At 40.4% G+C, this 14,676-nt stretch overlaps 1 protein-coding gene across 1 annotated transcript; it reads left to right on the top strand.

The window, feature by feature from the left end:
- The first annotated feature begins 7,559 nt into the window (after positions 1–7,559).
- On the top strand, positions 7,560–9,252 carry rh50 (Rh50-like protein). The gene has a single exon (XM_059329750.1). It carries the CDS (start codon positions 7,560–7,562, stop codon positions 9,024–9,026), a length of 1,467 nt encoding a protein of 488 aa, XP_059185733.1. The 3' UTR covers positions 9,027–9,252.
- Positions 9,253–14,676: the final 5,424 nt, after the last annotated feature.

Here is a 14,676-nt window from a genome sequence, read left to right as displayed (position 1 = left end):
TGATGAATTTTCCTCCTATCTTCATAACAACCTTCCTGGTTCAACCTCCACACCGGCCGGCTCTTAAAATGATAACGGTATGAAAACAACTGAGCACAGCGACGCCAAAAGGTACAGGGTCATTTTGTTCATTGTTTATTTTTGTTAAGACCCAACATGTACAATCTATTTTGGTAATCTTCCCATAAGCAAGAGTTAAGCTCATGTTGCGGTTTTGCCATGAATTTTATTAAGACTTTAGACGCTTATTGAGGGACTTCTGTTTCTCCTCATGTTAGAGGTGCTCGCTGTCGTTCACGTCATACACATAGAGACTCGTGTCCCCCACAGACTTGGTTTAATACCATTATATCTAATTGCAATGTAAGTCGTCCCATCCACTTCCTGTCTTTAAATGCAAAGGGTATGAACACATGGCTAAAGAGACAGAAAATTTGGTCCTGTTTACAACAATTAAATTCAGATATAACATCCTTACAGGAAACTCACCTTAAGAATAACCATGTATTTACCTTAAAAGAGGTTGGGTGGGCCAGGTATTTCATTGACAGTTCAATGCTAAAGCCAGAGGGACAGCTATCCTTATACATAAAGACATAACATTTCGAGCTAAGGAGGTGATCGCTGATACTAATGGGAGATATGTTAATGTTTCGGGTTAGCTGTTTGCCAGTCCTGTCATCTTGGTCAACATTTACTCCCCAAGTTATGATGATAGTAACTTCTTTGACAAACTATACTCTACCATACCCAGTGATAATAATTACAACCTGATAATCTGGGGTGACTTTAACTGCGTATACACTATATTGCCTATATAGCCTCACAGCTAGAAGGTCCTGGGTTCGATTCCCGCCAGGACGCTGTGGCCGTTGGAGGCGTGTCCCCACCTCCATCTGGTTGATAAATAAAATGGGTTACAAAATCGTGGGCTAAAAATTTAAAAAAATAATAAAAATAAATTAGAATATCATAGAAAAGTTTATTTATTTAAGAAATTAAATTCAAAAAGTGGAAATAACACATTATATAGATGCATTACACATAGAATGAAACATTTCATGTCTTGATTTATTTAATTTCTTCTAATTGTTAGAGTAAAATCCTTTTGACTATTTATTTAAGACAATAATAAAAAAGTAAGCATGTACATGGACCTTCTCTGTTCAGAAATCACATGCTGCTAAGCAGTTAGCTGTAACCACCTCCCAGAAAAGTTTTACACAGAGTTTTATAATATGAATATGCGACTATCTGATTGTTGGGGCAGCACCATGGTTTAGACTCGGTCCGCCCATTTGGCACACAGGCTAGTCCTGGCCTCTTGGTGCTTCAGCTTCCGGTCACCGCCCTGTGGAAGGAAAAAAGCTAACAGCACACTTTTGTATCTTTGTCTATCTCTGTTTTGTATCAGTGCCTATCTCCACCTGGGCCCATGACATTGAATTATAGCACAAAGACGGCGATGTGCAAAGCGTTATCGGTATGTCTACTCTTTATTAGGGCCACGGGGCAATCTGTCATTCTGTCTCTTTGTCTGTCTCTGTTGTCTGTCTTTGTGTGGTGAAGGTCATTATGCATGCGTAATTCACTGTGTGTGCTCTCTCTCTATGCATTTATATATTAATCATGTAAGATGCTTTTGATACAATGATCATGTGCTAATATTGTTTTAAAACTATGATTACTTTTCCACCAGGACGCTGTGGGCGTTGGAGGCATGTCCCCAGCTCCATGTCTCCGGTGTCCGTAGCGCTGGTCGTTGTCGGCAAAAGGGCCTTTCTGTGTGGAGTTTGCATGTTCTCCCCGTGTCCCCCGAGGATCCCCTTACAGGGACCTCTCACAAAAACATGCATTGATCCTGCTCGCTATAGTGCCTCCCTCTGGTCGGTCGTTGCGCCTGATGGGGGAAGAGGAACCGGTGGGAATAACGCCTGGATTCCACTGGCTGCAGATCCGTCGTCGGAGCCGTTACGCACCCATTATAATCAATGTGTGAGATTCCACCAACTGCAGATCCGCTGCGTAATGAGTCCGACAACGCAGGGCCATCCGACAGCCCTCGCAACACTTGCGCAGAGCTTCTATTTTTGTCGGACGACGGAGCACTATGCATAAATTCAGCACAGAGCAGATCGTTCGGGACAGGAAGTCTTGCACAGACACAAAATAAAACACCGGTATATTTTCAAAATAAAATACCTCGGGTTCGCTAACGAGATCGGCCGGCTCGTTAACAAGCCGGCCGACCTCGTTAGCGCTCGTTAAGACGGAGTCGCTGGATTTGTCTCCAGCCATTAACGAGGAGATGTTGATTATCTTCCAGTTATATCAATTGATTAGGCGTGAATTTGCGAGATCTCGTGCGTCCTCGGGACTCTGCTGTCAGCAACAGCTCCGACACAGACGGATCCGGTGGGTGTTGACGGACTGCGTAGATACGCAGCCGTTGCGGACAGACCCCTGTCGGAGTCGTTACGCATCCAGTGGAATCCAGGCGTACCGTGATCCTCCCACGCGCTACGTCGCTACTCCCCCTGTCAGGTGACAAGAAGCAGTCTGCTAACTCCGCATGTATGGGAGGAAGCATGTGGCAAGTTCGGGGCTCTCCCCAGACGGACAGGGACGAGGTAGCGCCCAGGATCACGATAGGACAAACTGGGTGATAAATAAAATGGGTTACAAAATCGTAGGATAAAAATTAAAAATAAATAAATAAATAAATTAGAATATCATAGAAAAGTTTATTTATGTAAGAAATTAAATTCAAAAAGTGGAAATAACACATTATATAGATGCATTACACATAGAATGAAACATTTCATGTCTTTATTTATTAAATTTCTTCTAATTGTTAGAGTTCGTTTTTTTTGCAGAACAGATGAGAGGAGAGTAAAATCCTTTTGACTATTTATTTAAGACAATAATGAAAGAGTGAGCATCTACATTCTAATGTCCAGTTAAAATGAGGACTGTAGTGTGAGCATGCGCAGTAGAGTGTGTACGGCAAGTAGCAAGGTTTTGCTATCTGTGTATGTGTTCCTGACCGAGCCGCCATTAAAACAGTTGAAGCCAAGAACTCGGACTGTTCACTGACTGTTACATACATGGACCTTCTCTGTTCAGAAATCACAGGCTGCTAAGCAGTTAGCTGTAACCACCTCCCAGAAAAGGATGCCTAACTTAGTTTTACACAGAGTTTTATAATATGAATATGCGACTATCTGATTGTTGGGGCAGCACCATGGTTTAGACTTGGTCCGCCCATTTGGCACACAGGCTAGTCCTAGCCTCTTAGTGCTTCAGCTTCCGGTCACCACCCTGTGGAAGGAAAAAAAGCTAACAGCACACTTTTGTATCTTTGTCTATCTCTGTTTTGTATCAGTGCCTATCTCCACCTGGGCCCATGACATTGAATTATAGCACAAAGACTGCTTCAGTTTTTTATCTGCTTGCCCTCAAATAATGGGGCGATGTGCAAAGCGTTATCGGTATGTCTACTCTTTATTAGGGCCACGGGGCAATCTGTCATTCTGTCTCTTTGTCTGTCTCTGTTGTCTGTCTTTGTCGGTCGGGGCGCCTGATGGGGGGAGAGGAACCAGTGGGAATAACGTGATCCTCCCACGCACTACGTCCTACCGGGGATCTCCCCCTGTCAGGTGACAAGAAGCGGTCTGCTAACTCCGCATGTATCAGAGGAAGCATGTGGCCAGTTCAGGGCTCTCCCCAGACGGACAGGGACGAGGTAGCGCCCAGGATCACGATAGGACAAACTGGGTGATAAATAAAATGGGTTGCAAAATCGTGGGATAAAAATTAAATTTAAAAAAATTAATAAGTAACTATAATTACTTTAAATACATGTATCCCAACTGATTAAACTTAGTAAGATTCTATAATCACAAATTGTATGTTTCATAGTTTATGTTTTATAGTTTGTGTACACATTGCAACATCTTTGTCTTCAAATTATATCTTGAATGTTTTGGGGACCAGGCCAGGTCAAGGACAAAGTGTGCTGGGGAGAGGAGGTAACTATCTTCTCTGCCTGGTGACATGACGTGTCTCTATATTGATTAAAACTGGTGAAATGACGTGTCTCTATATTGATTAAAACTGGTGACATGACGTGTCTCTATATTGATTAAAACTGGTGAAATGACGTGTCTCTATATTGATTAAAACTGATCCAGCGGATCAAGAAGGCGGCACTTCCTGGAAGAAATCTACCTTCATGATTAGTAAAACATTGTGAGGATAAAATAATGGGTTTGAGGGAAAGGAGACGGGGTCAGACCTCATGAACTGATCCGCCTTAATCATGTAAAGAAAGAGACAGACAGACAGACAGACAGAGACCTTGCTGATCCTTTGTGACCATCCGTTGTGACCTGGAGCTTTTAACCTTCTTATTGATGACCAACTGTTTTCTCTCTACACACTAAATAAAACATTTTAAGTTAAGCCAACTGCTGGCTATGACATTAATGCAAAGCAATGTTTTGAGTATGGTGAATTACCTTTACTAAGTAACATGAACTTAATCAACTAATTGCCAACATGAATGCAAGTATTTACGTTGATCCAACATAATGTTTTAAGTAAGGTGAAGAAGCTTTGCCACAATAAAACATATTTCTAAGCAACATGCCCACAAGTCAGACAAAGTTTAGAGTTTTGAGCAACTTTGCCTCCTGGGAAACACAGGATATCGTGTTTATCACATTTTGGCACCACATGTGCCATTTGACCTTTTTCAGGTACCAGACTGGAAAACTAATAATATTTCACTTATTTACCATTATGATTATTCATTCCATCCAAATACAACTGTTTTTGAGGCCTCTATACATTCTCACAGTCAGCCCCCCGAGGGCTGTTCTGCAAAATAAACGAACTCTAACATAATTATAATGATTATGGCTTACATTTAATGAAGACCTAAATTAAGTGTCTCAAAGAAAATGAATATTATGAAAGACCAATTTTTAAAAGTATGTTTAATATGGAATTGTTGGCCTCTGAAAAGTATGTTCATCTATATGAATCAATACTTGGTTGGGGGCTATTCTAATTTATTGAGATGCACCTGTAAGCTACAAAATTAAAATTTTGATAAGTTATCACTTCTCAGTGTCATGTTTAGGGTTGCAAAAGGGGTGGAAAATTTACGGTATATTTCCTACAAACTTTACATTGGATGTTAAGCTGGGGAATGATGGAAATATTGAAAATCGGGAATTATGGAAATTCATTGGAAATTGGGGGTTATTTAAACAAACTGTATCATATATCTATAGATATATATCTATCTATATATATATGCTTGAAATTTTGTAAATTCTCAGTTTATTCCCGCTTATTCCCACAAATTCCTGTTAATTCCCATGGAAAGTTTCCAACTTTAAAAGTTCCCAGAATTTTGCATCCCTAGTCATGTCTTAAAAAATAACAAAAAGAAGCACAGGTGTTACTGATAACATTAATGGTGGTTCTGTTCAGTTAATGTGTCGGAATAAGTCATGACAGTGTGACAGAGAGTCAGCAAAAACAATACCAGGCCCCTTAAACTGAAGCAAACTAACATTAAATGGAATTCACTTCCCACTGTACAAAAAAGTGAAGCCAAAATATCCTGGATACGGCCGCTGCCATCTTGCGCTGGTGACATCAGTCGTCCCTTTCAGACTGCTGTTTCAAGTCGCAATATTTACGCCTCTGTAGCCTTCAGTCTGAATGTGCCAGAGGCATAATGGGGGGACCAAGTGATCCTGGCTCTATACCGCCTTTGGAGGTAGTAACAGAGGTGTTAAATAGGCGAGACAGTTCAAAGAGGGATCAAAGTGAACCGACGGAGCTGGAAAGATAAAATAAGCAAGAAGAGAGAAAATAAGTGATGTACGTTATTTGTGCAACCAACACTCAGGTAATAAAAAGGAAGTGGTCCTTATCATCAGAAACAAGCCTCTCACTTGAGTCCAAAAGTAATTGATTCATGTTAAGCAAAACGCAGAACTACTTTGCTTCAGTCTGTAGAATCTCTACAGCGAGAAATAGCCTGTATTGTTTTGAATACACTCACCTCAGCCATCACTTATTGTTTATGCAGAAGCGGCAGCCTGACAGAACCAAAGTGTTCTGTGATGGTGCCCCAGCCAGCTAGAAGCACAGACCTGATTTTACTGTGCATGTGTTGTACCCCTATGATATGATGCCATTTGCCCTGTAACTTCTCCTCTTTTTAGCCTCCTTAATCTAAACTCATTGCAGGGAATCACTGTAACAGACATAGACTGTATGAAGTCTCCATTGTTCTTTTCTGGAGTGTCAGTGGTGTAATGGTTGTATCAAGAAAGCAAACATGCCATCTTGTTGGTCTGTCGGTCTGCACTGATCCAAGCTGTCATCTGCTGCAGTGGGAAGCGTGAATCCACGTGGGCCGTCCTTCACACTTCACAGTGTTGTTGGTGGCCAGAATTACTTGGAATGGACCAGTCCACAGGGGCTGGAGAGTGTTCTTCCTTCTGTACTGCTTCACATGAGAGGCCTGTACTGTGATTACCTGCAGAACTTTGACAACACAGCACCTAGCAGAAGTTTATGATATCAAGGGTCTAGCTGTGAAAGGGGAGTCTTTGAAGTAGAGAGTGGTCTGCCCATTGAAAATCTCATGGGGTGATGCTGGTCCTGCTCCTCTATCCCTGCACTTGTCATGGTAAATTGGTCCATTCAAATAAATTAAAATAAACAATCACATAAACACAACCAAAGTATTTGTGCATTTGCATAAGGTCCGTTTACATATTAACAAAGGGTCCCCAGAGAGAAAGATGGGCTGCTTGGATTGTCTTTACAGGTTTTCTTGGATTATGCTGTTGGCATGTTACACAACTTTGGCAAAAGAAGATTGATAAGGTCCTAAAGTTTTTTATTAAAAGTATATACAAACAAAAAAATAAGAAGAAATGACCAGGTCCTAAACTTTTCACTTGGGAAATATACAAGTAGTTAGACACAGTACCAACATTTAACATAAACAAAACAATAAACGAAAGAAACATAACTGGCTATTACTAAGGATAAATTTCTCTCTCCAACCACTGAGGTTCTCACATAGAAACTCAAGACAATAGCTGACAACACATCAAATGCATTCCAACCAGTAGAATAATGGGACTTTAACACATAACTCAATGTAATGAAGTTGTTGACAAGAAGGTGTAGAAGAAAACATCTTTCAGTTCAAATGTCAGTGGTCAATGTAATGACTTTCCTTTTGGCACAGAGGTAACAGGCAGACAATTAAATCAGGATACGCAGATTAAAGTTAAAGACAAAGATAACCTGGGAATCTGAAGGATTAAAGTACAGTCTGCACTCCAGGTGTTGCAGTGTTAATAACCCTGTCCTGAGTGGGGAGTGGGGTCATGCTCTTGGCCAATACCATTAGCCATTCTTATCTGATAAAATAGAGAGAGAGAGAGAGAGAGAGAGAGAGAGAGAGAGTATAAAAGGGGTGTTGCTGCTGCTGGGGGAGCAACAGTGAGCTGGACATCATCATGAATGCGTCAACGAGTCTGAAGGTGCGCCTGCCGGCGCTAGTGCTAGTGTCAGAGGTTGTCATGATAGCTCTTTATGCTGTTTTTGTCACATATGACGACAATGCCAATGCTAAGTTTCAAAACAATCAGACCAACCCGATGGAGAACTCCGTGTATCGAGACTATCCCTACTTTGCAGATGTGCAGGTGATGATCTTCGTAGGCTTCGGCTGCCTGCTGGCCTTCTTCCGATTCTACGGCTTCAGTGGAATGGTCTTCAACTTTCTTACGGCTACATTTTCAATCCAGTGGGCGATCCTGATGCAAGGTTTCTTCCAGTTTTACTATGATGGTAAAATTCACCTGGGAGTGATCAACCTGCTGAACGCAGAGTTTGCCTGTGCTGTTGTGCTCATCTCATTCGGAGCCGTGCTCGGGAAGACCGGTCCTGTTCAGCTCCTGGTCATGGCTCTGCTGGAGGTCCCTATCTTTGCAGTGACAGAATGGGCTGTATTAAAATACATTAGAATCAACGATGCAGGTGGCACCATTCTTATTCACCTGTTTGCTTGCTACTTTGGCCTTGGGGTGACATTTATACTCTACCGCCCGAGCCTGAACGAGGGACATTCTAAAGAGACCACTAGTTATAACTCTGACATCCTCTCTGTCATGGGAACCTTGTTCCTCTGGGTGTTCTGGCCGTCATTTAACTCCGCTCTGACCTTTAAGGGTGACGATCAACACAGAGCAATACTCCACACTTTTATAGGTCTTAGCTCATCCACTATCACCGCCTTCGCTCTCTCCGCAGCGTTCAACAAGAGAGGCAAGCTCACAATGGCTGATATTCAGAATGTGACTCTGGCAGGTGGTGTGACTGTCGGGGCTTCTGTGGACATGATGATATCCCCTGTAGCTGCTTTCGCCCTGGGCATTATGGGCTGCACTGCCTGCTTCTTCGGATACAAGTACCTGACCCCCTTTTTGGCCCGCCGCCTGAGGATCCAAGATCAGTGTGGTATTCACAACCTCCACGGCCTCACTGGCCTCATATCATCCACAGCAGGGATCTGTGCCATTCTCCTCGCCACTGAGGAAACCTACGGGCCCAGCATGTACCAGATCTTTTCCCACCGTGCCCCGCCCGAGGGAGATCCAAAGCTTCTGGAGCTGCAGAGGCTGATTCCTGGGCTGAAGCCGGGCTTGGGTCGTACTGCGAATGAACAAGCTCTGTACCAGGTGGCAGCTGTCTTTACTACGATCGCAGCGTCAGCAGTCGGTGGGATGCTCACCGGTTTGGTCATGAAGCTGCCTTTCATGGCATCTCCATCTGACAAGGACTGCTTTGACGACGAGCTTTTCTTTGACATGCCTGCTGACTTTGACGGTGTAGAAGTTTTAAAGACCTCAATAAGTTATGATGAAAAGGTACAAATGAGCTCTTTGAACGACAAAGTCGACATACAGAGGAAGTCATCTTGAGTCATTCCTTTTTTACATTATTGTCATTCCAACTGCATTTTTCACATTTTGCAAGTCTTACTGATGTGTGACTGATTATTGTTCCTGTTGGAGAGATGAAATATATTTGGAATTTGAGTTAAGACATTCTTAAACATTAGCCGCTCACCAAAAGCTGTTTACTGCTGCAGTTTGAGTTTTGAATGTAAGATAGAAAAGGCTATGCAAGAGCGTAGAATGTGATGATATGTAATGTAATTTCATATTATTCCTTTTGAAATAAATGATTTCAAGAATACACTGATGTTCTTTTTTATACTGTGTTGTACAATTATCATCATAAGAAAATAGTTGAAAATTTATTTCATCGTACATTCATGATTAACAGTAACTCTGTGGTTGCTGCATCCTCACTGAATTGGTCAACATTACAAGGGGAGAAAGTGAAAAGCAGTTAGCTGATGCCCGTTTGACATGCATCATCTTCTGTGTGTTGTATATTTGATCACAGGGCTAGACTCCACAGACTCCTCCAAAAAGAATAGAAATGAGCATGAAGAGAACTTGAAAGGCATGGGTGAATACACTGAATATTTTCTGCTACCAAAATAGAAAAAGATGAAAAGTAAAAAGAAATTACATTATAATGACGTTATGTTTTTGATATGGTAATCTCAAGGATACTGCAACATTCGCTAAAATTGAAATCTTAACAGGTTATTTTGTTTCACAACACTTAAGTTGATGGAGTATTTCATTATTTGGAGGCTGTATTGGGCCAGTGATTAAAGTAAATCAGGCAACTTCTGATCCATTAACAAGAATCTGACTAAGTACTTGATTTTATTTGACAGTTTTCAATTCTTGGTTCTGGGAGCTCTGTTTGATTAAAAAGCTATTGCAACCCAGCACTTATAATAAAGTATTTGCTTCCCATGCTCACCATGTGTAAAACATCAAGCATCTCAGATACCCTTATCTCACTTATATGCCTGCTTAATGCCAAAACTCCTGAAAGCTTTTCTGGAGAAGAAGAGCAAACTTGTTTTTGATTCAACTTGAAAGTTTATTGATTCGCACTGTAAGTGCTTGTATTATATTTACTACCTTGTTTATCTATAGATTATTGGGCCACTTAAGATTCATACTCACTAAAATGAACAGCGTGTGTGAGTCCATCAAAAGTTTATTGTGTTCATCAGAAAAAGGATTATAAATAACAGATAACAGGTGTTGTTGAGTCCAGCCAAAAAGAAGTGCATATCATTAGTTACAAAGGTTGAAGAACTTTCTCCATCACCACAATGTCTTTTATTAACTGATGGGGTCAACATTGTGCCTTATCTAATCATGGACAATAGGGAAGCAATTCAAAGCTATTTAGTGACCATCTAAATTGCATTCTATATCGGAAAGTTTATAACTCAAAGAGTGCTGATATACTTTGATGTACACTGGTTCATCCTCTTTATTGGACCTGGAAATTGTGTGTCATATTTATGGATTACAAAAAATATTTTGTGGTATTAAATAAGAACACGCATCAGATTTTCAAGGGGACATGGCACATAGAACATTAAACATGAGATTCTAATTTAGTTTCATCAGTTTTAGTGAGAACATCACATCATTGTGCTCATGATTCAAAATTTTACATCTATCCTCTCTCTGACTTCTGGATTTATCTGTTCGGGTGATAAATGGACTACCATCTATTGCCACAGTGCAAGGAGCTGTCCGGTTAGAGTGAAATGATCCGCTTGTACAGCATTTAATATTTAACTATTGCCTTTGTTACCTGTCGCACCAGCGTGCACGCAATTGGCCACAAACAAACAAACAGGCAACAGCAGGTAGTCTGCCCTGTGGATCAATCGCTTCATGGTAGTTTGTGGTTTTACGTTGCAGTAGTAGACGGTATAAAAATCATGGATGTTGTCACCATAATGTCACCCATTGCTTTGTGAATTTCAATTTTGAAGCCTCAGCTTTGGCATTATTGCCATTGTAATCTCGGTTTTTGCCACAAGGCTTTGGGAGCCAGTATGAAGAAAATGAAGAGACATTTAGATTGTCTCTTGGTAGAACTGAACACAATGCAAAACATTTTAAGGCATTAAAATGTTTTTGCCAATTATTATTAATTATAAGGAAGCTTTATCATCTATTTTACTCTAATTTACTATGAACATGATGCTGAATCATTGCCCGGAGACAGCAGATGGGTTCTAAGACTAAATTACAACTATTGGGTTCCGCCTCTTTTGCTCTCCACACTGACTGTTTACTGACCCGCAGTCACCCAAAGCCACCTCAAATGTGATTGGTCTTTTGATTACAAATGTAAGCCAGGAAGTATCCAAAACCAAAATGTTTTCTAATTTCCTACAGATTCTTCTAGAGATTATTATGATATGATATTAAAATTTTTAAATATTATAAGTATTAGACAAATTAAAATAACATGTGACCATTAGATTTTGTTGTGATTCAGAAACTCTTCACACTGTTTGCAAAAGCGGCTGCAAATAGAATTAGACAATGGAGTCTAATTCCCTTCCCATGTGAGTTTCAACTGTCCTGCAACTAGCCATTAGTCGTCATAAAAGCTTATTATCATCCACACTGATTATTGCTTTCCTAACTGCTATCACTGCCATCATAAATAATGTTATCTAATGAGACGCCTAATTGTAAGGTGCAAAAGTGCAAGGTGAAAGTGTTAACCAGACATGCAGTCATGGAAAATAAAAATGATTAGACCAACCATGTTTTCTTCAATTTCTTGTTCATTTTAATGCCTGGTACAACTAAAGGTACATTTGTTGTTGATATTGAGCCATTTTCCATGGTTTCTTTATAATAACCAAAATCATTATCAAGAAAACCAATGGCGAGATAGCAGCTCTTAAATTAAACTCTTATGAGCTATTTTAATTCATGACTGTATAACATGCTCTGTTCTGTAGAAGCTAACGTACCTGCATCTGAAACACTGGGGGGAAAAGATCAAACATGGACATGGTTTGTTATTTTCAGGGGCCACAGAAGTCCTTCACACTTTGCATACAATGTGTAAAAATTCTCTGGCTGTCTTGAGGCTAAGATAAGATTAAGACCTTATTGATGTCAATGCGTGGGAAGCTGGACCAAGGGTTATGCCCATATCATTGTTTTCTAGGAAAGTTGTGTTTTTCCAAGAGCCCCAATAGCTTACAAAAACAAAATAAATTGATTAATAACCGGCCAATGTGGTCAAAAACTGTATAACTGTTCTCCCCGGGCCCCATCTGAGCTCAGGATTCCCCTCATATAGGTGTAGTAAAGGGAACACATTAAAGAGACAAGACAAGGCTCCATATTGGATCTTCATAATAACTGATAACAAAATCATTCAATGAACCCAAAGCACAAATAAATAAATAAACTGAATATCTTATTGGGCAACAAATATACAATTTCCCCAAATTCTGAAATGAGGAATTTAGCTCCTACGATATTCAAGACAGGACAACGGGGGCTCATCAATTTATATTGTAGCTTTAGTTCATCAAAGTGAACTGATACACAAGATATCGCAGGTTTAAACATTAACCAATCAAAAGTAGGGGACATTAATTGAACCTCGGAGCTGATTACGACAGGGAGATGGAGCTGGCACTGACTTCATCGGCAGAGAAATTAAAGGATCAGCAATTTCTGACTATTCAGATATTTATCGGTGGACATGTGAGAGGTATTAAAAAGTCCTCCTCTATTTAAAATGGTGTATTTTACTTCAGTTGGACCATCACTCTGCTGAATGATATTATGTGCTTTTTGTACGTTTCTCTGACAAAATCAAAAGTTTTTCTCTGCTGAACCTAAATCTAAGTTTAACATGAACATACAAGCATGATTTTGTGACATCAAAACTAGTTTAGAAGCCCAGTGTGGAGAGAAAACCCAAGCTTTTTGGTGAAAAAAACCCATCAAGAACACATTATTATCAGAAGCATAGTATATTTATGTCTTCAAACATGTCAGGATGGGATCTTTAATAATCACTTCAGTAAAAAACATACAATGTATTAATTGCAGTGTGATTAAGCATAGAATTTACAATATAAAGATTAAGAAATATAAGATATAAGAACGACATTTACAATAAAATGCTTTGCTCTTGCAGAAACATCTGCAATACTAAAACAAGTCCAGAAAATGTACTGAAGATTCTCCAGTAAAACTGGAGCAATTCAGATAGTGTGCAGGAGCGGTGTCACATGCACTACTCCTTACACCAGGGATGGGCAACTGGAGGCCCTGGGGCCACATTCACCCTCACTTGAAGTGGCCCTCAGTACAACTACATGCATTTGGGCATGAAATCTTCAAAGTGCAGTGTAAAAATGCACACATTTACTTCTTGCAATTAATGTTAGTCTGCTGTTCTTGCACTGAAAAAAAAAATCACAGTAAGTGGTTATTTTTTATTGGCTTCAAACCTTTTGTGTTCCTATTTATACTGTTATACATGCATTTGAGCAAGTTACAGCACTGTAAACATATCTATCCTATCCCATCCTATATGTGGCCCTGTGGTAGTGTTGATGAAAAAGTGTGGCCCCATCCAGCATTTAAGTTGCCCATCCCTGACTTACACAGAGGGGTTTTTCATTTTTGATGTAATGACAAATGACGAACAGCGCCATCTAGTGGAGGCAGATCAAGCTGCACAAACACCAGTGACGGCACTCAGAGATGGTTGGCGTAGCCCTCTCCACCGTCTGCTGTGTCGACCGTTTTGGTGCGATGGTTTTGCACAGAAGCGTACAGATCAGACATGGTGGAGCGGGCGTCTGCGTTGCCTTCATCATCCTTCTCCAAATCCAGCGGCTCCTCTAAATGAACTACATCTGAGTAGTGTATCTGGGGAGAGCTGCGGCCGGACTGCGGCATGGGAGCCTTCAGCGTCAGGTTGGCATAGCAGTCCTGAGTTTTGGACTACAGGGGAGAAACAAATAAACAATGATGTAAAATTATCCAATATGATTCAAAATAATCCTGTCCTGTCCTTCACAGACCTTCTGCACTGAATTTGTAACAGATAAGAACTCAGTCTTTGAAAAGGAGCTTAAAGACTCTACCTGTGGGTCAGAATCGACTCTGTGTTGATAGATCACAGATGAAGTCAGCTGAGGATCAACTCCTGTGAAAAACAACATCACACTGTAAAGAGATGTAGATAAAGGCATTGAAAAATTATGAAATTAACACATTTCTATGCACTTACTTGGCTGCACGTAGCCTACGTTTCCATATATAGGATTATCTTCCATCTGTCTTTGGCTCCGTCTTAAATTAGACAAACAAAAGGAAGACGTTTTTTTTTCAGTTTGCAGAGCATTAAAGAGGAGATTATTTTGCTTTTTCCTTTTAGCAGTGAATATATCGGCTACATACCTTAGCCTTGTCTTCCGTTTATACATCCATTTACCTGTTGCAGCATAAGGGATCATAAACTCACCATCAGATGCAGAAAATAAATTAGTTTTCACTTGATTTTTCACTATAATGTAATTACCTGAGAAACATTTTGATGCACAGCAAAAAATATTCCCAAATAGTGAGAGTACCAGCAGAATGGTGATGAACCCGAAGAGCCACAGTAGGTGAAGTGACACACAGGAAA

The sequence above is a fragment of the Centropristis striata genome, chromosome 3 (assembly GCF_030273125.1).
Source record: "Centropristis striata isolate RG_2023a ecotype Rhode Island chromosome 3, C.striata_1.0, whole genome shotgun sequence".
Lineage (NCBI taxonomy): Eukaryota > Metazoa > Chordata > Actinopteri > Perciformes > Serranidae > Centropristis > Centropristis striata.
This window is presented reverse-complemented; position numbering and strand designations above follow the sequence as displayed.

Excerpts from the sequence above, each read along its gene's own strand:
- rh50 (XM_059329750.1), top strand. The coding sequence starts at position 7,560 with ATGAATGCGTCAACGAGTCTGAAGGTGCGCCTGCCGGCGCTAGTGCTA.